The sequence below is a fragment of the Argopecten irradians genome, chromosome 1 (assembly GCF_041381155.1).
Source record: "Argopecten irradians isolate NY chromosome 1, Ai_NY, whole genome shotgun sequence".
In the NCBI taxonomy this organism is placed as follows: Eukaryota; Metazoa; Mollusca; class Bivalvia; order Pectinida; family Pectinidae; genus Argopecten; species Argopecten irradians.
The window spans coordinates 53,388,379-53,413,495 of record NC_091134.1 but is presented as its reverse complement, the minus strand read 5'-3'; the positions used below and the strand labels follow the sequence as shown (position 1 = coordinate 53,413,495).

The 25,117-nt window shown below is 35.5% G+C and overlaps 2 protein-coding genes across 4 annotated transcripts in view; one reads left to right on the top strand and one right to left on the bottom strand.

The window, feature by feature from the left end:
- Positions 1–9,763, top strand: part of LOC138333102 (uncharacterized) — a 55,129-nt gene extending 45,366 nt beyond the window's left edge. For 2 of the 3 annotated variants that reach the window (XM_069281238.1, XM_069281244.1), the window contains exons 10-16: positions 64–153; positions 500–697; positions 836–932; positions 1,428–3,017; positions 3,570–3,705; positions 4,926–4,979; positions 6,389–9,763. In XM_069281238.1, coding sequence (XP_069137339.1) covers positions 64–153; positions 500–697; positions 836–932; positions 1,428–3,017; positions 3,570–3,705; positions 4,926–4,979; positions 6,389–6,493 — 2,270 coding nt within the window. In that variant the 3' untranslated portion in view covers positions 6,494–9,763. Of the gene's footprint in view, positions 1–63; positions 154–499; positions 698–835; positions 933–1,427; positions 3,018–3,569; positions 3,706–4,925; positions 4,980–5,398; positions 5,427–6,388 lie in introns of all 3 variants that reach the window. The other variant, XM_069281249.1, reaches the window with a different exon arrangement.
- A 3,433-nt stretch (positions 9,764–13,196) lies between these two features.
- On the bottom strand, positions 13,197–24,423 carry LOC138333092 (death-associated inhibitor of apoptosis 2-like). Its single transcript, XM_069281226.1, has 5 exons — positions 24,390–24,423; positions 17,271–17,411; positions 16,812–16,936; positions 15,877–16,345; positions 13,197–15,664 (listed from the first exon to the last, which is right to left on the bottom strand). Exons 2-5 carry the CDS (start codon positions 17,404–17,406, stop codon positions 15,471–15,473), a joined length of 924 nt encoding a protein of 307 aa, XP_069137327.1. The 5' UTR covers positions 17,407–17,411; positions 24,390–24,423; the 3' UTR covers positions 13,197–15,470.
- Between the last annotated feature and the right edge of the window lie 694 nt (positions 24,424–25,117).

The following is a 25,117-nucleotide window of genomic DNA, read 5'->3' as shown; positions in this document are numbered from 1 at the left end:
CACGATTTAGAAATTTCCGCTGTTGTGAATCGTTGTGAAAAAAACTCAATCACTTTTTTACAGAAGAGAATATGTCGCTGTTGGTAACAGGCTTTGAGGATGACGACATATCTAGCTGTGATGATGAGTCCAGTATAGGAGGCCCACGCTGGGGTAATTATCAGAACGTGATGTGAAAAAGGTTTTGTGTTATCTTTTTGGAAAAAACAAGCAATTGTTTTTTGCTTTTAGAAAAATGATGCTTCTTATTTAGCAAAACTTACATATATTGTGATAAAAATCTTTCAGCTGTATACAAAATTGCAGAAATGTTGATGAGTTGTGTACCTGTTCAACTAAAAAAGTTAAACCACTAAAAATAGTCATAATCTGTATACACACAACTTATAGTGATATGTTTTTAAAGAGAAATAAAAGTTTAAAAAAGGTGTTCAGAGGTTAACTTAGTGAGACTTCATATTAATCCAGACTATTCCTACTGTTTTCTGTTTTTGATCAGGATCTATCCCCAACTCCCTCTCCCCGTACCCCTCGGAGGAAGAGGAGGCCTATTTCTCCTCAGTCCCACAGCCAGGTTTGCCGACCCCTCCCCGTAACCTGCGACTGGAACACAAGGGCGAGACTTCCATAGTCATATCATGGCAGCCATCAAAAATTCTGGACGCATTTAACAAAGAGGTCAACCAGCCATTATTAGGTAAATATAAAGGAAAGTTGGGTCTGATGAAACTTTCCTTGATCTGTCGAAAAAAGCTAAACATGCTGGATATATAGCAACAATTAGTGTTTTATGTTAGATACATATCGCAGGTAATAATAAATTCTTCTGTGACAGGGTACAGAGTGTATGTTGATGAGAAGCCGACGTCAATGCTGGCTAACAACCTTCTCCGGGCCCTGATACATGGCCTGAATACACAACTAACCTACAAGTAAGTATGGCCATCGTCTAGTGAGGACTTAGGGCCAGGATAGTGTCAAAAATACTAACAGTAGATAACTGCACAATGCTGCCATTTCACAGTGAAGAGTTATCTGCTCTGGGGGTAAGACATTGAATTTCTGAGAGATAATAATGCGGGTTTAGATTCATTCCACTGTTTTGCAGTCTGGCGCAGAGATAGTCAACTTCCGCGCGGTATTTAGGACGACGGCGAGAAACATAAGATGACCCGTGTTATGAAAATTAACATTTTATTTATTTTAATAACATTTTTCAGAAGATAATAATAAATGTAGTATTGACGGTAAGATAGTAACTTTTGCGAGATTATCTATCTAGTTTTACATTCCCATATTAAAAATTAAAGCCGTTTCTGCAAGGTAGTGGGTCTTTAAAAGTAGCAATGAATAGAATTATATGAAGCTTTCATTTAAATTTATAGATCAGTGAATATAATAAGTAAACAATGCTTTTTGTTGTACAGGATCTATCTGAAGGCAGTATCTTCCTTGGGGGAGTCCAAAACATCCAACATTATAATGGCGGGAGTTTCACAAGGAAGCAGTTTACCGCGTAAACAGTCGTTAAGTAGTGATAGTGATGAAAGTGACGAGAAAGATTCAACAGAAAGTTCAGATGTTGCACGTAATCATATTGTTCAGCGACGGCAGCGACGGATAAAGTCGCCTCGACAAGACAAGCGCCAGGCGCATGCTCGTGGGAAAGAATCTAGTGCTAGTGACCAAGAAAATGTGAAAGAACGACCTAGTTCAAGGTCAGAACGACCTGGGAGTTCAAGATCAAATAACAGTGATGGAATTTTTGTGCAAGCAAAATTACACACACATCGACGCAACCGTAGTCGCGATTCACCTAATGATGGATTAACAATTGGAGTTCAACAAATCCATGAGTCACCACATCCAATTCCAAAAGAATCACACCAGTCACCGCCTGCAGGCAGTCGGTTTAAGGAATCTTCACTCAGTGCATCAAAAATGTCAGAAACGTTTACAATTGACAGTCAAAATTCTCTGTTGTCTGCTATTGCAGCTGCAGCCAAGCCAGATAGTGTGAAGGAACAATTTGTGAAAACTCATCGTCGTACGCGAAGTAAGGAGAAGGTGACTGAAATGCCGTCCACGGAAGTCAGTCTTGTAGAAAGTCCAGGATCATTGCCAAGTGCGCCTAACATCAGTGTCAATTCATCTCCAGAGACAAAAATTCTCAACGTGCCAATGCAAGACGCTGGTGCAATTCCAAATGAATCTACACAAAAAGGTCATAGACGGACACGCAGTAAGGACCTACAGAATCCTGTGTACGAATGGAGGAAAGACATTGATAGCACTACTAATGTGAAGGAAGTGAAAAAGGCATGGACAAAAGAGTCGGGTGGGGAAGCTCATGGGATACCTGTCATTGATGCTAGTAAGCGTCATGGCAGCCGTCCTAGTAGTCCTGCACCATCCGACACCTCGGAAACTAAAGTGGACAGGAAAAAAAGTGTCGCAGACTTGATTGAACAAAGACTGTCTAACAAACCAGTATCACCTTTAGATGGTGGTGACACCACAAATAAAGCGGCTCTTCCTCCACGCGTGCGCAGGATCGCAAGTAATGAGGATGTGTCAGAGGGTGGTCGACGCACACCATCAAAAACAGCGTCACCAACATATGTGGATCGAAGAAGGTCACCGTCCAACGGCTCAGAGAGTGATGTAGGTGAATCTCCTGCTGCTAGACATTTAGATATGGACGGGGGTAATCGGGCAAACAATACAGGAATTGTGTCAAAACTATTACAAAAGTTACAAAACATGTCAAAAGAGGGAAGCATGCGTGAACGAGGGACAAAAATAAAACTAAAATCAACCAGTGAGATGCCGTCTGGCTCTGAGGATGGGGTCGTCCACAGGAGACAGAGGCAGCTTAGTGGCAGTGAAAGTGAGCCGGTGGCATCTTGCATACCAGTCACAGAGAAAGCTGCTCCACATCACCATAGCGATAATTCATCTGGAAACCAATCAGATGATCCACAGGGTCCACGTCGTCAACACAAGACACACAGAAGGTGAGTGGACATTGTCTGTTGTACTACTACAGGACACAGGAGGACTAAGCAATGCTGGTGCTAGTGGTGATATTTAACCTATTGTACCTATTACCTAAGTTTTATTTTATTTACATTTGAGACAAAATTTTCATAATATTCTTGTCTTACTTTACTATGATCTGCGATTTTGAAAGAATTTCATTAAGCTTTTCATTGTAAATGAATGAAATTCTTATACAGTAATTATACTCCATGTATAATGAGATCAAGTAGACCATCAGCTTTTTCTCGTTTTAGGCGAATCTTTTATTATAATAGAATACCTTACATATTTTATCTTGTTAAAGCAGGTATTATGTAATGATTGATCTCATTACATATAGAGTTTATTGTATATGTGGAATGTGGTTATTTGCAGGGAAAGATATACATTGTGTTCCTAGAAAACTTTGTAAAAACTTATTTGTAAAGTTTATGTTAACATAGACTACTGTGATTTTTAGAATACTTGTATGATCACAATATTATAAAACTGTGAATGTAAGGTGTATTGTTGTCCCTCTGTTACAGGACTAACTCTGACCACAAGGTGAAGCACACGTCCCCAACACCCAGTAAAAAGTCTCAGTCAGGAGTAAAGAGGACAGCCTCCTTTAGTGGGGTACATCCGTCCAAACAGGCAGATCCACGCCGGAGTGGATCAGAGGTAACCACAGGGCTCAGATCAGTCTATCTGGAGAGCATTTATTATAAAGGATGGATAGAGGATTTATTGATATGATAATGGACAAAACTGTGTAGAAAATATTTCATTTATCGCAAAGATATTTTAATTTTTGTATATATATCTGTGTACTTGTAGCTTTAATTAAAAGAAGAGAAGGAGAAAAAAAAGAAAATCAATACAAAAATGCAGTTATGACTATTCTGAAATGTTTTTTAGAGAGTGTTTTTTAAGTTTTGCCAGCTGTTGCCCGATCCAAATGAATCTTTTTTTTAGCCCACCATCATCAGATAGAGGGCTATTCAAATCGCTTTTCGTCTGTGGTCCATTGTCCGTCCTTCCATCCGTCCGTCCTTCCGTCCATTAATATTTCTTGTTACTGCTATTTCTCAGAAAGTGCTGAAGGGATTCATATGTATGTTTCCCTAGGGCCGTAGTTGTGCATATTGCAATTTGGGACCGATCAGCAGCCATCTTGGATTTTGATAGTTAAAGTTTGTTATCGCTTTTTCTCAGAAAGTACTGAAGGGATCTCTCAAATTTCATATGTAGGCCCTAGTTGTGCATATTGCATTTTGGGACCAATCGGTCAACAAGATGGGCGCCAGGCAGCAAACTTGGATTTTGACAATTGAAGTTTGTTACCACTCTTTCTCAGAAAGTACTGAAGGGTTTGTTCTCAAATTTTATTTGCAAGTTCCCTTAGGACATTAGTTGTATACATTGCATTTTGGGACAGATCGGTCAACAAGATGGCCAACAGGTAGCCATCTTGGATTTTAATAATTGAAGTTTGTTATATATCTCAGAAGTACTGAAAGGATCTTTCTCGAATTTCATATGTGGTAATATGTAGTAAAAGTTTGAAAAGCAGAGAAAAGATACCTCTTTCTATTGTCAGACGTAGATAAATATTCTTTGGTGGGCGCCAAGATCCCTCTGGGATCTCTTGTTTATTTGATATTTTGAAATCAACATACTGACAAACATGTCAATCTTGCAAAGAATGGTGTGCTTTCTATTAAATGAATAGATTACTACGTAACAAAGAAATGAATATCATATATTTACTACAAAACAAGGTTTATAACTGAAAATGATATTTCTTTAAATTATTAATGATGTTCAATCATATCTAGAAACTGGAGTGTTATTTTAGTTGTTGTTCATTATCATTATACTATCAAATGTTTATTTAACAGGAAAATCTGACAGAGAAAGCTGCCATGTCAAACTCGGCTGGAGCTGTCATGATGGTAGGTAGAAGTCCACAAGTCTTGTACTTCCTTATAATGTGTATTGGGTTTTATCTATTGTAGCATTTGGTTTAAGTTGATTTTGTAGCATCTAGTTTGATTTTGTTTCATTATAAAGTATTATCTCTCCTTTTTCTTTCTTTTTATTTAATGGTGTAATATTGTCACTCTTTGATTTATTGTTGATTTTTTTGCGAGGGGGGGGGGAAAGAAGGAAACAAAAAGAAATAATTAAATATACATCATTCAGTAATATGTAACTGTGATTAGCTTTTGTTGGTGATTCAAAGTTATTATAAGTTTAATTTAGGCACAATATTTTTGGTAATGTAAGGGAGATAATCCAAATTTTCCTGGAGAAGTTTGCACTGTTCACTTTATCTTCAGTTTGTAATTTTTTTTTAATTGTTGTTAATCAGGATTGAGGATTCTTGAAAGACAAAAAAGGTAGATGATTTAGAAAGTGATTTTCCCTGCCAGAACTGTGTGATTGGTAGATGGCTTCCTTGATTCATCATTTAAAATTGTTTGTTGTTTTTAGCGTGCAAGATTTCCGTGTTTCTTTTCCCATAATTCTAATATGGCACATTCGTTCACCAGTATTTTGTTTGGTTTGAGTTCATTTTTCAAGTGTTTTATATTTGAGTGTTACATTAATTATTGGGATTTTGTTATACTATTTCTGCAACCTCAAAGTTTATTTGAAGTTGTGAAACAATTTTTATAATGATCACAGCCATATTGTATAATACAAACTAATTATGATTTTATTTTCATATCTATATAGTGAGTTGCTCTATAAAAATATATTGAGAGAAAAAAACTCTAAAAAAAAATTTAGATTACCTTTCTTACGTAACAAATTAAAAAGAAAATAATCATAATTTTAATTACTAGCTTAAATTAAGCATTATCTTTCAATCAAGACAGAAAAGAGCAGTATTTGCATAGTTTCACTGTTTTCATTCACTATATGTCACTCCATCTGAAGAGACACAGGAAATATCACTTTCCTAATTAACCACAGAACATTCATCATTAAAAACTTATTGGCTAAAATTGCTAGAAATTTGCATAATGCCATAATTGTTTGAAGTCTTATTTATTCATTTTGTTTACATTTGTAAGAAATGTATTTTGTGTGTAAATCATTCATGAATTGATAAAAATTCCTGATAATTCCTAAGCTTTATGTAGTTCTTTTAAAGAACAGAATTTTTGTTGGCTTCAATAAAGTTAAGAAATTAATTTATTTTTTTCTATAAATAAATATGTAAGATGGGTCAGATGAAAATGTTGTAATGTCACATGATGTTATGTGTCTTTGGTAAATGTGTAGCATTGAAAGTAGCATTCTCTGATCTATAAAATAAGGATAGCTATTTAATTGTATTGTTCTGTCTCTGTAGGATACAAGCCGACATGAACAGTCCCGATCTGGAAGTCCCAAGATTCATCACATTCCCATTTTATCCTTCCAAAAACTACACAAACAGACTAAACCAGCGTCCTGAAGGTACCACATCACGACAAACAACAGCCAGTCTATCACGACAGACAACAGCCAGTCTATCACAACACTACTCATGGATTATTGCTTTCATCCAAACTCTATATAGGTTATGTTAACCTACACAATTACAAGTTCAGCAGTGTGTTTCTAAAGAGATCTCTGTGTTTCTAAGAGGTTCGTTGAAAGCAACACATCAACATTTGGTCTGGATGTTAATATCCTGTTGTAGCTGCATTAAACTGACTTAGAACTACAGATTGTAAATCACACTGCCTTTGTTAGTCTACAGAACTATATAGTCAGTGTTCAAGGACCATTGTCAAGCAGAAAGAAAGGAAAGTTCTGTTGTTTTATAATGGTATCTAACATTGAGTTTCTTTCAAAGCGAAAATAAGACCTGCTTAACGCTTATCAGGAGTGAGTCGATTATTTGTTTAATTTCTCATTTTTGTTTACTGTTTACTGTATTAGTGAGGACCATATGTTTATGAAGCATAATGTTTGTATTTTTGTTTGTTCAATATTGTTCATTAAGCTGAGCTACAACTGTTAAACTTTGTGTTTTAATGGTTTTAATTTTAAGCTTACTGCCAATGCAAGGAAAATATTATATAATTTTACAGAAATTTACTTTTCTATTAGATCATAAAAGGGTTACCTACCTTGTTTAAGAGGTTATCTCCTTTCCATGTAGGGTTATGTCCCCTGTATAAGAAGAGTTCTCTCCGATTAAATGTGTGATATATAAATTGTGATAACTAATGAGCTGCTCATTGTGTATGGATGATGATTGGAGGGAGTTTTCATTGTCCTCAATTGGAGGGAGTTTTCATTGTCCTCATACTACCCACAAAGTTATAATAAACCCTACGCAAGTGTTAACTATCTGTATAATGTATTGAAAGAATAGCTGATAAACAATGTGACATGTTGCTTATTATCATTCTGTGTTGTCAAGGTAACCACAGTGCCATAAGATCTGTTATAGTCTTGTAAACCTGAACTGTTAGTGCTGATGTTGGATGTATACATTTCAGTTTTGTTATCGATGTATTTCAAGTAATGCTTTCGTGAACTTTGAACCTGTATAACCTAAAGCTATCCCAGTCTCATTCCAAAAGATTTGTGGTCCAGCAACATAGTAGACACGTTACATTATCCATTTTATAAGTGTCTAAAGAGAGTACACGACGTGTGGCGGCATTGAAATTTTGAGTTATTAGTGATTTTGACAATCTATTGTCAATAAAAAAAAAAAGGTTTTTCATTCTAGATATCCCATTACAGAAAAACCATAAAAGAACATATCTGTGGCAGACATTTAAAATTATTTTTATCACAATTTTCAGTAATGAAAGTATTTTAATTCTTATTTTTCGCATTTCTTTTACATCTCCCAGCATTTATTAAGTCATTATACTACATGTACCTGGTATATTTTATCCACTTATGCTTTATCTTTCTTTTTGTGAAAAAAAAGACTAGCACTGGCATATCTTTTTATGTTACCTTTAGTATCACATGGAAAGTTACAGAGATCTATTCAGTGAATATTTCTCAACTGTTTCTGTAAATTACCAAAAGAAAATTCAATAGCAGTTCCTATTTAGCACAGGGACTTTAAACAGTTGTCGATCTGCTTCCAGTATAGTGACACAAATATACAATAATATACAGGTGATAATTGGGAATGTTAACAAAGACCCTGTGCTAATTACAATAGAGCTCAAATGATATAATCATAATCTGAGGGTAGCATTGTAATATCTGTCATAGTTCATTGTTTTGTTAAAAATCCTCAGACCCTTGTTCAGTTAAATACATGCTTTTCTTCATAAGAACACGTCTGGGATCCTAGTTCAATCCTTATGTCCAACATAATTTGTTAGGTATTGTCTGTTAAACATTGTACTTGGTACAATATGTGTTGTTATGACGACGGCATTTAATACTGAAGTTGCATTTGTAATGCTGTGAAAACTAGATACAAACTGTACATCACTTATAGAATAGGTCATGTAAAATTGTATGGTATGTTGTTGATTTACTGTGGTACTTTACATTTGTTGATATTTGTCCTGAGTTGTGTTTAAGATGACAAGTGATATATTGTACATGATAATCACCGAAGTGCACCTGTTAAAACCAAATTACATTTGGATGTCTGTGTATAGTGCTACTGGAATCTCTGGAAAGCTTTTATCTGGCAGATGGCGAACTTACCATAGGGTTTGATGTTTCAAATTGTCGGGGAGCTAAGGTGTAATATTCTGGAGACTTTTCCATTCATTGCTGTGGATCTTTAAGCAAGTGGATGTTTTACAGACCAAAAATAAACATGGCTGATAAGTTAAGGAGGTATGATTTTCTAGATAAGCCTTTGGAATAAATTCCTATATTTGGTAAATTCTAGGAGGGTGAAATATTTGTGACCTGTTTCCTTTAAATTTTGGGGTTAACACTGGAATTTGAAGTGTTTTCAAGTAATTTCCATGTAATGAGTCCCAGCAGGTGAAGTCGAGGGGAACTAATTGACTATTCAGGACAAGTTTCCACACAAAGTCAAGGTGAAACTGATAACTTATGGGAGCTAGGAGGTCTTGGAATATTTTGGAGATGTTTTTATTTAGTGCTGGGGATGAGTTAAAGAGGTGGAATATACTAGAAAAGTTTCTATACTTCGGATAAGGTTACCAGAATAAAATGTTCGGGAAATATTGAAGTGTTCATATGAACCTTCCAGAAAATTTTCTGTGTGTTGTTAGGGTCCTGTGGGATAAAAAATGGTGGAATGTTCAGAACAAGCTTCCTCTCAAATTCAGGATGAAATCAAAGAGGGTGAAATATTAGGAAACAAATATTTCAAATAAAGTTATAAGAAACCTGTATTGTATACGAGAACTTCCTAAATCCCAGAGAGCACCATGGTCTCAATGTAAATAGCTATAGAATATTATAATGGTAAATGTGTTGTGAGAATGAGATTCTGTTGGTGGCTAGTTGATGGCTACAAGTGATAATGAAATATGATATTGTATCTGCATTGTGTTATATAAACCATTATAAAGCAAATATAGAGTAAAACCTGCCATTTTTAAACACAATGTATAATAAAATGGCGTATATATGTATAAATTTCCTGTGGGATGTGAGACAGTGTATAGTGATCAGTGATATGTTAACTATCTGTGACTACACAACCGAGATATCCTAAAGGACAAAATGTTATTGATGGAATATGCTTATCTAATACAATTTATAACAAATGATAGTCATTGTTTGTTGTTTATTAATTACCGTAGAGAAAATCTCCACAAAGTTATTTTGATGACTTAACATTACTGAACATCTCATTCTGTAAAACATGAAGTGTTACTACTTCTGTTGTTCGTAGCTTTATTATTTTGTAGATAGAAGCATCTGTCGTATAGTGTGGTGTGTCTATAGTAAAGTATACAATACTGTGGAGGATCCTCAAGAGCAAACCCAGAGAGAAAATAACTCTTTCCAGAGAGACAATTCTAGATGTATCCCGACATACAAATTGCATAGGGACATAATTATTTTATTATATTGAACAATTCAACATCAACAAGCTATCTAAATCTCTGGTTAATGAACTCAAAGATATTTCCCGACAACGTTGTTGAATTTGTCAGACTGCTAAAAATAAGCAACAGTGTTTCCATAGTTGGTTGACGTTGCAGACAACGTCATCTTCTGGTCACATGCAGAGCTTCCAAGGGGTTATTTCCCTTGCTACCCAATTCCAGGGAGATATCTAACTTATTCAATGTCATGTGATAAAGTTTAACCCAATCAGAAGATTCTAAATGAAAGTGAGGTATAATAATTATCATTATTTTATGAAAAGTAAATTTCATTTATGAAGGGAAATTAATAAATTTGAATAAAAAGCTACCACGGTTAAAAACAAGAACAATTCTGCAAGATGGGCATTTTATGTAATACAGTGAAAACTTAAATATTTTACCGCTGTGGTTCAGGTTCTGATATTGAGTCAGTTGTACAATTATAAAAGGGACCGGGGTTAACAAATTTCAGCTCACTTACCTAAAGCATGGGCATTTGCAGACTAAATCTAGTAGCATGTCTTTGTTATATCAGAGAATATTACCAAGACATCTATTATAATAAATATATATATAATATAAAATGTATCTGAAGCAGAGGTTGATCCAGAGAACTGTTAATATGAATTGACCTTCATACAAAGTCAAAGGGTCAATTAACTGAAATCTTTAAAACAAAACAGCCACCCAAGAACTACAATGTACTACAGGGTGTGTGGATAAGTTAATTCCGAAGTGGCGAGAGTATCTAGGTCTTTTTGCAAGGATTTAACATCAGTAGTGGAAGTAACTGCAAGATATATGATAGTATACTTAGCAAAGAGCTTAACTGAGGATAAAATACATTGATAGAGCAACGAAATAAGCTGGGTCCAAGGACTGACCCTTGATGAACACTTACATGTAACTTACACAAACAATGTTGGAAATTTCACCATCCAGATAGCTGTTTGTGATCTACACACGAAGAAGTTTTCTTTTTATCCGGGCATTAGTAACTTATGGACCAGAAGTGGGTGACTAACATTAGCAAAGACTTTATTCATTTTAAGTACATTGGTTTGTGTACCTGAATGTAAATTTTACATTCTGACATCAACATTCACATAAACGTTTTTTGGAAGATGTACTTGTATGGGCTGAAGGATTTCACAGAGAACACAACCACATTTGGAGGTAGGTTTCTGGATTGTGTTTGCTCCCTTCTCATAGACGGGTGCAATGAAGTCACTTCTTGAATCAGAGGGGACCTCACCAGTTTTAAAAGATTACAGAGTATAGGAGAGATCTCTAGGTCTAACATCTGAGGATGTTTAGCCTTTATCATGCTGTTGGGATGAAGAGGTACAAAACTTGTTTGACTGTTAGATGTTCAATTGTGGTCACAGGGATTTTCTAAACAACTTCGGTCAACGTTACTTCAGTTAAGTATGATATTACTACTTGATGACCAATTCAAACTGCTGTTATTTGGCTTGTATCATTCTTGTGGATGACCAGCTACATGTATGAAGGTAGCAGGTGGGTAATTTTGGCTAAGTTGTTCCTTTCCCGAGTGTTTAAAGTATGACAATTGATGCATGCAATTATCTGATACCTTTTGTAAGTGGATATCGGGCGACATTTGAAAGTGCTTAGGGTGGGGCTTCAACTACAGAATCTGGTAAACCTTTAGTAACATTTGTCCTATTTATCACACTTTTACCTCTAGTTCTGGTTGATGACATGATAAAAAACTTGTCCTTATAATTATAGCTGCGATGACGTACTGACAGACCATGCTTGTGTCTGATAGTTTAGATTTCTACTTGAAAAAGATATATCCAGATTATTATCAAATTTACTCCAATGAAACCTCGCCACTTTTGTTACGCATATATTTTCAGGTTTGAAGTCCTAGCTTTTTAGTCTAGTTTGAAAAATTATATATAATGTAATGCTTTACAAAGATGTAAACCTCAAGTCTTTAGAGACTTTCAGATAGACCTAGGATAGAGAAATTGGTAACTCTGTGCTAGTGCTCATAGGAAATTTCTATACGATTTGAAGGTCTGGATTTTTCATGCATATATCGGTTCCACCAATTTTGTAATTGTAGATCGGTGATGAACGGGGCATAACTCTCACAGTATGAAAAAACTTCGACAGGCCAACGTAAAGTTTCACCAAGCTAGAGCTCTAAAACGTCTAAAAATGCTCTTAGGGCACTCTGGTAGGTCCATGATTATATAATCTGTAACTAATTATCAGATCCCTGTGTCCTTTAACGTTTTTGCTGAAATAAAAGAAAGGCTTGACACCTCCTGCATATGTGCCGTATTTTTTTCTCTCTATACTATTGGTAACGTGTGTAACTCTTGAAGATGAATAGTAATATACAAATATAACTTCATCACTTTGATGGCATGAATTCTGTTTTCTTTGTTTTTATGCGGAGCTGATAGGTGTCGCTGTTGTTGTTATTGCGCGATTTACACGTGCAAATTCTTATATAGCATCAAGCACAGGTACTTAGCTCGCTGACAACAAAAATATATATATACTTATATATATTTTTTGTCAGCGAGCTAAGTACCTGTGCATCAAGTGACCATGACAGAAGCAGGCAGACGTTCACCATGCAGCCCCTGAGATGGAAAGTAAGTGGAGTGACCGTTAGGCAACATTGTTATATTCTGATGCAAATGAATGAGTAGGTTAATCCTAATAAAATGAATTCAGCGAGGGGTTTAATCAGCAATAAAGATACACTGTATAAACGCTGCAAAAAGAAAACAGAAGTTTGTAAAACTAAATTAACACAATGTCTATAAATGATTTGACGGAAATCTGTCGATAATCAATCGGTAAAATCCGATGGACACAGGTGGCATGCTACTCTTTTTGTGACCGAGTCTGAGAAATAGTTAATTAATTTGGACCCACCAGAGCGCCTATAAGACATTTAAGACATTTAGAGGGAGAGATAAATCATATCGGTAAAATTCGTAATCTACAAGTACTCTAACCTGTAACTAATTCTCAGACCCAATGTGTCTAGCACTAGTCACAGTCCCTGTGGTACTAGTAGACATTGACTGCATGTCACAGAGCATCACCCTCGGAAACCATTTAAACATATATCACAGTCCGGGTATTATCACAAGTTTATTATTATTAATGTTTTTCAATTTTATGTATGTGGAATTGCCCAATCCTAATAAAATGGGGTTTTTTTTGCTATTAAATACGTTTAAACTCAATGGGTAGTTGAGTACACATGTACAGGCAAAATATCTTCAGGTAAATTCACGTCAATTCAGTTAAAATTCACATAAAGAGCAAAAGAAAGTCTATCAAAGTCATGAATTTGACATGAAACTGAACTTAAATTGACTTGAATTCATGTTAAAAATTTGACCTGAAATTAACCCGCAGTTTTCTTCATGTGATAGACCTCAATTTCCAGGTCATTTTCATGCATTTCCAGTGAATTTCAAGTCTTGCTCTTTTGAGGTCAAATTGATCTGAAGATATTTTGTCTTTGTAGGTCGTAAAGTTGGTCGTAACAATACTGTAATTTCGGCATCATTAGGGATATAAAACAAAGTTGATTGGGTTATATATGATTGAAACAGAAACACAAATTAAATTGAGCTGAATAACAAAATTTACCATAATCACAAATCAAAGCCGTTATAATGTGTAACAAGAAATATACTTATATAGAGAAATTGGAAACTCCTTTATTATCTTTGCTGGCAGCATGCATGGGGATCTCTGGTATTTAAATACATTATTTTTGCATAAATAAACATTTTTGTCTGTTTTTTTTTTTCATTTCGAAAATCGTCCATCGAAAATTGCAAGTGTTTTCTTTTTTTATTCAACCAAATTATTTTTTCTTTCAAAAGTTGTCCACACACCATCTGAAAATGTGTCCTCCTATATTGAACTGCTTAGGAGTTCAAAACCTAGGTATATACCGGGTCCAATTACCGACTGTAAAAAAAAGCGCAGGTTCAAATACCTCAAATGTGTTTTTGGTGAGACAAATTCTCACTAATCAGTTATCATAAATTAAGTTCGACATAAAACAGAATCTTGCTAAATATAAGTTGTTAAAACACAATCATGCGTGGGTGTGATTATGGGCCAGACGCTAACATTTTGTGTGTTAATGATAATTAAGAATACAAATAAATTGAACTGGCTGTATGTAAAGGTGTATGAGTGTGCAGGCTGAGTGTGTGTATGTGTGCTCACTTTGCATATTATTATTTGTATGTAATTCTATAGCTGTGCAATCTTAATATATGTAAAAAAAAACCTTTTGAAAAATAAAACATTTTTTTAAACCATGACCACTATTGAAAAGCTTCCAATTTTACTTAAAGATAAAATTATTAAAAATAATTTATTGCATCCCGAAAAAAGTCCATGCCACTATGTCCTATATGGAATGAAGAACTGATTGTGCATGCACCAAAAGCAAAAGACATCATTTTATATTACATATATTTTGTGTTAATTAAACATTTTTAAGGATTGCTTGTATTGAATGGATGTGTGAAGTGACATTGACAGCTATAATTTGGTAACATTTATGACTACAAGGGTCTATGATAGTCAGTTCTAACCTATACTACCTTCAGTCAGACGCCCATATCACAACTTTGCTCTCCTGTCATATTTACATACGCCAAAATAAACATACCGGTTAATAGTGAGTTACCCAAATTGTCGACGTATGGAATGTATTAACGCATTTTAATTTTAGAATTAAAAAAAATCCATTGACACAAGCATGATCAATTATAAGAGTAGCTATGTAAAATAAAATGTTATTTCAGACGTTATGAGTTATGATTTAGGAATTGGTAGCGACGAGATGTGGGTCCGGAAGGGACTGCGTCAAGTGCCCAGGTGGGAGTCTCCGTAGTCAAGGATTTTTAATCCTCAGCATCCTCAGAATCGACGTCTACATAATGGTTGTCTGTCCATAGGTGACTGTATATCTTAGATTTCAATTATTTCCTGGTCTATCCGGTCACCATTGATAGATGACGTTGACGTAACGTTACATTAGATGGTAAACAATAATCACGATGCATGGTTTCATATTCTTTTTGAGATCCAGTGTATAATTAAATATCACAAATTATAAAAGATCATATACATATGTATTGTTTTGAAAACCAAAGTCACCGTCAGCCGTATATTGTATCCCAACACCAACCCGTCACAGTAACTTGCAGCACATAATGATATTATAAAAATGGGTTTACGTACAAAAATAAGACGTATATAATGTGTATAAACATGCGAGTGTTTTACCATATTTTCGTTCATATTCTCTTTTACATGGACCTGGTGTTGCACGAGAAACCACTGCCTGGCACCATCTTACCAATAGGTTTTAATTCTGACTTCGATGAGCTGCTTGCAAATAGGACATTTCAGCTGTGCCTGGTCGCAGATTTCACAACACGCAAGATGTCTACAAGGTAGGTAGGTTTTCTTGCGCGGCTCCTCTTCGCATACAAAGCAATTTATCTGTCTTCTCAACTGCATGTTTTCCTTCGAAATCATCTTCTTTTCTATAACAAAAATAAATAAAGAAAAAAATGTATGCTCATCGTCAAAAAATATTGATCAGCGTATGGCAGCTAACCGTTGGGGGCGTTTAGTACGCTAAAGTTATCCAAGTATATTTAAAGTGTTATGTTTTCACGACCAGTTCACAATGAAAATTTTAGCCCTCTAATGATGGACGATTTGTACACCAAACAATCCAACTGAATCGAGTTACCTAATTCTTCGGAACTCGGCATAATGCCAGGCAACCCCAAGAACTGCTCATCGTTGAGATTGATGGCATCAGGCTGCTCCAAGACTTTGTCATCCCGTGGATTAGGATCGTCGGTATGATCAGTCTCAGAAATCTGGGCGCTTGATGGATCCATCACCGACTCAATCTGAGGGCTCTGGGCGCTAGATGGATCCATCACTGACTCATTCTGAGGGCTCTGGGCGCTAGATGGGTCCATCACTGACTCATTCTGCGGGCTCTGGGCGCTAGATGGATCCATTAACGACTCATTTTGAGGGCTCTGGGCGCTAGATGGATCCATCACCGATTCATTCTGAGGGCTCTGGGCGCTAGCCGGAGCCAATATGGACTCATTCTGGACGTCCGCCTGAACCAATACTGGATCATCTTGAGGGCTCAAGGCGCTGGTCTGAGCCAACTCTGACTCGTCATCCATCTCTAACGTAACCTGCAATTAAATGATTAATAAGTATCACACGTCTATTTCCTGTAAGTTAACTGGACCCATTGTCATAAACAATCCTTAACTTAATGATACCTTTTACTTAAATTCTTTATTATCAATATCATTATAGGAGTTAAGGCAAACCCCTCAAGTTAATTATCTTCCATGACGTATGTAATGCTTTCTTATATTAAGAATTAAAATCCATGACTTGAATGTTATCACAACAATCGTTTCTCGTCGTATGTTTTGGGTGTTGATATTTGCACCAAGACGCTGTGCTATTATTTAGTAATATATCAGATTTTCATTTTCATTGAAACATATTTCAGAATTAACTAATATGTGACTGTGTCGGAGGTCCTTTAAGGCAAGTTGAGTAACGGCTATTGCATCCGTCGGTAGGAAAAACCGCCATTAGGTATAAAATGTTAATTTCCATGGGTATCAATATACTGAAATAACATACCGTGGTCCTTTCAGTTTTCAGGAATGGACACATAGGACTGTGGATAGCATGTTGTATCCAGGGATCTCCAGTCAGCTCCGAGCACCAGCCAACTGTACAACAAATTGTTTCTATACGTCCATTTCCTGAAAAAATATTTAATAGTTTATGATTTTAGGGAGATATCCAATTAACAAATTTTATGATAGATATATGTAGTCCTTGATCCTTTATTTTGCAATATTAAACAGTACCTTTATCGATTATAGATTTTTTTTAAATGTATTAAATCTTAGCGTCCAGGAGTTTAAGTATTTTGTCACTGCATTTGTGTTTTTACTGAACCAAGCTTTCAGGCAAAAATCTAAAATGTCTAAAAACATATTTTCCAGGTTCGAAGATTTATTTCCGAAATTGCCTTTATATTTTAAAGATATTTTTCACACACGGTACGTTTGGCGACATTATAACTTTTCCTACCATGGTAACGCCATCCTGCCTCGGCCATGTTGTCCACGTCCAGTGACAAATCACCTGGCCAGTAGACAAAGGACTCCCTACACAGGGTCACCAGGCTAGTAACATCAACTTGAATATCTGAGCAAGCTTCAGCCATGGCGTCTAAAACAATGGGAGAGTTAAAATTTGTATTGTATGTTAAGTAAGTCAGTTTGTTGTGGTAACCAATTTATATAAGGATCTCAATATACGCAAAATTGTCAGAAATTTGGCCCAAGATCAGATGATGGGCAATTCAACTCGCTGGTCGTCGTTCGTCCGTAAACAATTCTTTTTACTACTATTTGTCAAATATTTCTGAAGGAACCTGTCTCATATTATGATCCGTCCACATGATATCCATCCTCGATACTCCAGGGGTTCCGATCACTTACGATCTCTACACCCCTGGACTATCTCATAGTGAAATTGAAGGCAGCTCAGCTGAAAATATTTGACCAATCACAGACCAGCAAAGATTTCCTTTGAAGACTACAGAGAGAGCGACGCCCAACTTCAAAGCCACATAGTCAACCACAGTGTACCGTTATACGGTTTTTTTGATGTACATCAAAGGACTAAATTACCTGTTCTGTTCTATTGCCTCCAGTTTTGCGATGAGATAGTCCAGGGGTGTAGAGATCGTAAGTGATCGGAACCCCTGGAGTATCGAGGATGCATGATATCCGACAGGCACTCATCTTGGATTTTGATAATTGAATATTGTTACCGATACTTCTCGGAAAGTAGTGAAGGGATCGTTCGCAGGTGTCAATTCCACCCCAACTGTGCAACCAGTTACTGTTTTTTTTCTGAGAAAGTAGAAATCTGCTGAAATGCGAGTGACAGCTAACCGTTGCGGCCGTTTAGTACGTTAATAGCCGAGTGGATTTAAAGTACTACGTTTTGGCGACCAGTTTGCAATGGAAATGATATTTTAGCTCTGTTATGATGAACGAGTCGACGCGCACCACACATCTAACAGGATCAAATTACCTTAATCTTCAGAACTCGACATAACGTCAGGTTACTCCAAGAGGTCTTTCTCTTTCATTTGCCTATTACATTTTTAGAATTATCAGGCTCCCGACTTCTCTAAACAGAAGTACACTTAAATCATAACTTAAATTTTTCACGTTTTGTTAATTATGTGATTTGACCATGAGAAAAATTGTTTGTAAATGAAAAAAAATCATTCTCGTTATTACAAGTTTTTTCCAGTTATAATATACGTGTATAAAACTGTTGTTTTTTCTCATTATTACAAGATATTTTCTATTTTTTCTCGTTATAACAAAACTTATATTTTGTTGTTTTCCCCCGAGGATTGTTTTGTTGTTGTTTTTTTCAAAAAGGTTAAAATCTTGTAATAACGATCATGAAAAAAATAGAATCTTGTAATAACGACGTTAAAATCTTGCTATAAGGAGAAAAAATCTTGTATTAACGAGAATTAAAATACACAAACAATTTATTTTTTATGGTAGGCCTATTCGGTTTCTGTTATTTGCATTGGTAGGTTCTCAGAAAATAAAAAAAAAATAAAAAAAAAATAAAGAAGAAAAAAAACAACAACACGGAAATAAGTGTAATGAAATATTAAAGCTAATGACGTTCGATTGTTTGGCTGCCTTCTTTCCCATTCAGTAATATCAAAGAAAAAAATCCAAATTGGAATTATCTTACTTTACTTTAAACATATTTTATTGTAAAACACAAAAGGATCAGTCACAAGTTATTCCAACTTAAACTTGACCTCCAAAAACTAAAAAAATAACCAAAATATGTACCGAAACATGATCATTCGAATAGAAATACATTTACAACCTCCATATAAAAGGATCAGGCACAAGTTATTCCAACTGAAGCTTGACCTCCAAAAACTAAAAAATAACCAAAATATGTACCGAAATATGATCATTCGAATAGAAATACATTTACAACCTCCATATAAAAGGATCAGGCACAAGTTATTCCAACTAAAACTTGACCTCCAAAAACTAAAAAATAACCAAAATATGTACCGAAATATGATCATTCGAATAGAAATACATTTACAACCTCCATATAAAAGGATCAGGCACAAGTTATTCCAACTTAAACTTGACCTCCAAAAACTAAAAAATAACCAAAATATGTACCGAAATATGATCATTCGAATAGAAATACATTTACAACCTCCATATAAAAGGATCAGGCACAAGTTATTCCAACTGAAACTTGACCTCCAAAAACTAAAAAAAATAACCAAAATATGTACCGAAATATGATCATTCGAATAGAAATACATTTACAACCTCCATATAAAAGGATCAGGCACAAGTTATTCCAACTGAAGCTTGACCTACAAAAACTAAACAAGAGGCCCATGGGCCTTAACGGTCACCTGAGTTCAGATAAAGAATGAAACAAAGACATGCATATAAACACTATATATTTGCCCATCAGGCCCTTGAAGTCCGTCAGTGATTTTATAAATTCGACTTTTTAATCTATGAAGATTATTTGGTTCCATCAAATCTGAATTCAGAAGAAAGATTTTTGAACTGTTATCCATTTCGACCCCTTTTGGCCCCACCCCTCTGGCCCCTGGGGGTCGGCCAGGACCAATATGGATATGATGTTAAAATGCTATCTCAGGCTAATTATTCTAACCCAGATTGACTAATTTCCTATGAAAACTAAGCAAATAATGTTCCTAAATGTGTTTTTCCTATATAAACTATAGTGAATTTGACCCCTCCCCAGGGGAAAATCTAAGATCCCAGGGCCATGAAATTCACAAATATTTGTAAAGGGCCTTAAGACCTTCCAATCTATCAAGAGTATCTGGTTCCATTAAATCTGTGAATTCAAAAACAAGATTTTTGAAATTACCATTTTGACCCCTTTTGGCTCCGCCCCTCTGGCCCCTGGGGGTCGGCCATGACCCATGAATTCAAAAACAAGATTTTTGAAATTACCATTTTGACCCCTTTTGGCTCCGCCCCTCTGGCCCCTGGGGGTCGGCCATGACCAATATGGATATGATGTTAAAATGCTATTTCAGACTAATAATTCTAACCCAGTTTGACTAATTTCCTATGAAAAATAGGCAAATAATGTTCATAAATGTGTTTTTCCTATATAAGCTAAAGCAAACTTGACCCCCTCCCCAGAGGGAAACATGAGACCCCAGGGTCATATATATTATTCACAATTTTTGTAAAGGACTTAAGACCTTTCCATCTATGCAGAGTATTTGATTCTACCAGTTCCAGAATTTCAGAAGAAGATTTTTTAGCCTATTTGACCCGTTTTGGCCCCGCCCCTAAGGCCCCTGGGGATCAGTCATGGAAAATTTGGTAATAAGATTCAATGGCTATCACATAGAGATAATTCTGACTACAATTGACTAATTTCTTATTATAATGACTAAAAAATACTTAAAAATGTGTTTTCCCTATATAAACTACAGTAAACTTAACCCCCTCCCCAGGGGCAAACCTGAGACCCAAGGGTCATATAATTCACAATTTTCATAAAACACCTTAAGACCTGTCCATCTATGAAGAGAATTTGATTCTACCATTTCCAGTATTTAATTAAGAAGAAGATTTTTAAACTTTTAGCCTATTTGTCCCTTTTGGCCCCGCCCCTCTGCTCCGAGGGGGTTGACCAGGACCAATATAGATGTGATATTAAAATGTTATCTCAGGCTAATAATTCTAAACAAGTTTGACTCATTTCCTATGAAAATTGAGCAAAAAATGCTCATAAAAGTGTTTTCCCTATATATACTATAGTAAACTTGACCCCCTCCTCATTTGAATAAAAATACATTTACAACCTCCATATAAAGAAGTACGTTTTGTCATAATGTTTATGTTAATTATCTTTAATCTGCAAAAAAAAAAATCATTCTTTGACGGAATGACCATGAAAGCATATATCGAGCCCAAACCTCCCTGGTCATGAAATACAATCACACAATCATACAAATACAAAATCTAGTCATTTTTTAGGCTACCAAGCGAATAAAATGTAATTGTCAATAAGGAATGATGAACGTAGGTACAACATGATGGATATTATACACGTGCTGACGCCAGCGGCACAAACGTCAAGAGCACAAATACTAAAAATACGCATAACAATGCATCTAACACCAAAAAAAACCTATAAATTAGCATCGTCCATAACATATTTCTGCTAAAATATAACTCACCAGTCACTTTGTTTAGGGCCGGTGTTACTGGTATACACTAGTACCACAGTTATTTATAGTAATTCAGTGAACAGCAAAGGGGGGATTCCCCGTCGAATGTGTATAATGAGGCCAGTAGTCATGGTAGTAGGCGGAGCCTATTCTCCTTTATCGATAACTCCTTAGCTAGCAGAATATATTGTAAACAGTAACACGTGTAGTACAATCTACTATAGTATATCAATATAAATAAAGCGTACTTACTGGTCTGTTTATTAATTTAATATATGAAAACTGGTTTACTATATCAATGTGAGGTAGTCATTTACAAGTCAAACACTATTCTTATCATTTTGTTCCAAATGTACGTGTAACTTAAAGCTGTGTACACCCTTTTTCCTTTTGCGGACCTCCGAGCATTTAGAATATTGTGACGATTTATAGAGGTGTAACATCTGTCCACATTTGTATTCCAATAGCAGAATGCTAGTTCAGATCGCGTTTTATACTGTTTGGTACTGAATAAAATCGTTTATCATGAAAAATGTTCATCACATTATTGAAACTTTCAACATAAAATGTGTCACGTGCAAGGACATAATCCTGTGGAGATTTATTTAAATCTCTGATGACTTTAAACAGAGGGTGTGTAGCAATTTTGTCTGAAAGAATTTGTCTGGATGGTTCATAATTTTTGTCCGTTCTACATCTGCTTTCATTATGACATTCGGTGTGGTTTCCTTTGTAATGTTGAATAATGTTCAGCAGGTTTCGTTTGTTTTCATGCACCAAAATGCATGTGTTAGTGTGGCTTCAACTTTGTCTTGAAGAAGTGGTGACCATGTTTCCCTTCCTGATAAGCTGGACCTGTTGAAGCATTTCGCAATGGGTTTTTTTCCAAAATTTTTGGTTGCATGCCAGCTGTCATTTGTGTTTGTTGAATACCCTAACTATATCGCCAGGTTTCTGTCATGTGTGTGAATGTTTATTGGGATTGATTTCTCATCCATTTCTTCATAAAACTTTTCAGTCCCGAATTTTTCATGTCGTTGGGAAACTGGATCACCTGCCTTTGTGACATGAATATAAAACTTCATGTGAATTTTGTCCGATGACTAGATCACTAGTATCCTTGGCATTCTTTCTAGTATCACTCATAATATATATGCCATCTCCTAATTCTTCGTAACTTGCCACTTCCTCTAATACTGCTGTCTCAAATGCTGTCCCCATAGTCTTCTCTGATGGCTGCAGAATGAATATCATAAAACTCCCGACGTTTTCCCTTTGCAATGCATCCAATTCCTACTCCATTTGAAAATCTCGTGTAATGAACTGGAAACATTCCACTACATATCATTCCATGATGCATTCTGTAATTCACTAGGTATATGTTGTTGGGAATATACGGTGAAGAAGACCACAAAATGGAGTAATGCTTGTCTTTATTACAACTCAATTGGACTACAGCTGCATGTCCTTTCATTGTAATTTTCTTAACATGGACATCCCCTTGGCATATCCTAGAATGGTTTTGTGTAACGTCACACAATTTCTTTAAAGACACGTGTGCAGTCAGAAAAATATTTTGATCCGATTTTCTCCGCTTGTTGGTAGGTGTTTGAAGTTTAGAACTCTTTCCTGGTTTTGATTGTCCTTATGTGCCTGACGAGAATATTCGATATTCAATACTTCAGTCATGATGTCTCCATTGTTCACTGGGTGTCCTGCCTTCCTAGATATCAAGTTTCTTGCTTCATGCATTTTTTGTTGAATAGCCATTTTCTTTGTTTCGTCTCCTTGTATTTCCATCATTAAACATGGCCTTTTTCTTTTTTTCCTCAATGACTATTGCATATGTTTATTAAGGTTTATAAATGAGACGATGTTGCTCTTCAGTTTAGTATAAATGACTGTGAATATGTTACCTCACTAGGAAATCCCTCCACTATGCTCTGAGGCCAGAGGTTCTAGTCAAGAAACATTTATGTATTTATTGAGGATCATTTGGCTTATTGAAAAAAGACATAACAGAATACACATCAAATAAATAGAAATTCACTGAATCTTGGAAGTAATCCACAACAATTTTGAAAAAAAATTCTGATTAATAGTTTTAAAATTCCTTAAAAATATTGTCAGTGGTCTTAACTACAGCTTAAAATCAAACTTTGATTGATTGATTGATGGGGCTTAACGTCCTTGTTCCGGTTATAACCGAGCCTAGGACACTTTGATTTAGGCTCCGCCTCTTTCCTTTAAGTGTTTGGGGCCCGGCAATTCACTCCTGGACAAGACTCTGCTTATAATTATTGGTCGGGTTTGACACGCCTCTTTATACACATATACGTATACGTATTGAACCTATTTTTAGATTTATGCTGGTGGTTTTAGCGGATTTGTTACCGGATTTATTACCAACAAGACATCAAATATAGGCCTACTAGATATGTATGAATAATAAAACATAATTATAAAGTATCCTATTAGCTTTACATAGAATGCCATATTCGATCTTTGGTCAAATATAAGCCTTAGTCAAAAACAATTTACACATGACCGAGAAAATGAAAACAACTTCCATACATTATGTAGATGCCACATTGGACCAGTTCAGATTAATTAGGTATTCCGCTCTTACTTACAGTGCAGACAATAAAAGTTTGTTTTACACTGATTATAAAAGGAAGGTCCAAAATCTTAAACTTCTAATTTGTTTGCGCTAATTGATAAAGTTTTATAAACACCATCGATACTATCGACACACTTGTGTGAATCCGATATATTCTAGATCTGCTTACAAAAGATAAAAGTTTACTGAACTTTATAATATTATATATACTACATGTAGTACTTACATACAAAGACTTGTATCTAAATATAATTTAACACATGTAACGTTGTAGTTTACTTACCCTTTCTCAAGAAATGCTGTCTGAAAGAACCCGGCGCAAATTCAGATGGAGACGAAACACAGTAGTGGGGATTCGCGTGTGTGCGTGTTATAAAAGGTTATAACCATATGTACAGGAAGTGACCCCTTGCGTGCGAAACACGAGTGCAGTTCTAAATATGAAATTTTAGTACTACGAGTTTACGGTAAACGTTGATTTTTTATTATTATTATTTTTATTCAATTTTCATCATATTAAACAAGACAAGCCAGCACGAAACATTAACTTGCATATATGTACATATTTATAGAGAGAGATATATACAAAATGTACCTATCGACATGCCAAAATAGTAAAGTTGAAATCAAACTGTATTCTTATATATATAATATTCAAGTAGTAATAGTATTTAAGTTTAAAGTCAGGCATTATAATTACTATTATAATCAACAAACAGAATTCTGTTTTTTTATTCAATAACAGAGGAAATTGTTATGAAAGAGCTACATATGAGATTTGCGAAAGACACTGAAGCATTATAACAAATTTGTATCTCCAGTCTACACACACACACACACCCTCACACACACATCATCACACACACACACGCACCCACACCATCACACACACGCGCACTCACGCACGCACGCACGCACATCAGGAGTAAATTTAACTACACGTATATATGATCACATTGTTATAGAAAGGAGAAGATGAGCATCAAGCAGATGAAATATGACTGTAAGAAA

What these genes read in the sequence shown, in the direction of transcription:
- LOC138333092 (XM_069281226.1), bottom strand. Translation starts at nt 17,406, where the DNA reads ATGGCTGAAGCTTGCTCAGATATTCAAGTTGATGTTACTAGCCTGGTG. An exon ending in TGAAAACTGAAAGGACCACG is followed by an intron (nt 16,346 to 16,811) that starts GTATGTTATTTC and finishes ATTTAATTGCAG; the next exon opens with GTTACGTTAGAGATGGATGA. An exon ending in GCCGAGTTCCGAAGAATTAG is followed by an intron (nt 15,665 to 15,876) that starts GTAACTCGATTC and finishes TTTTTGTTATAG; the next exon opens with AAAAGAAGATGATTTCGAAG.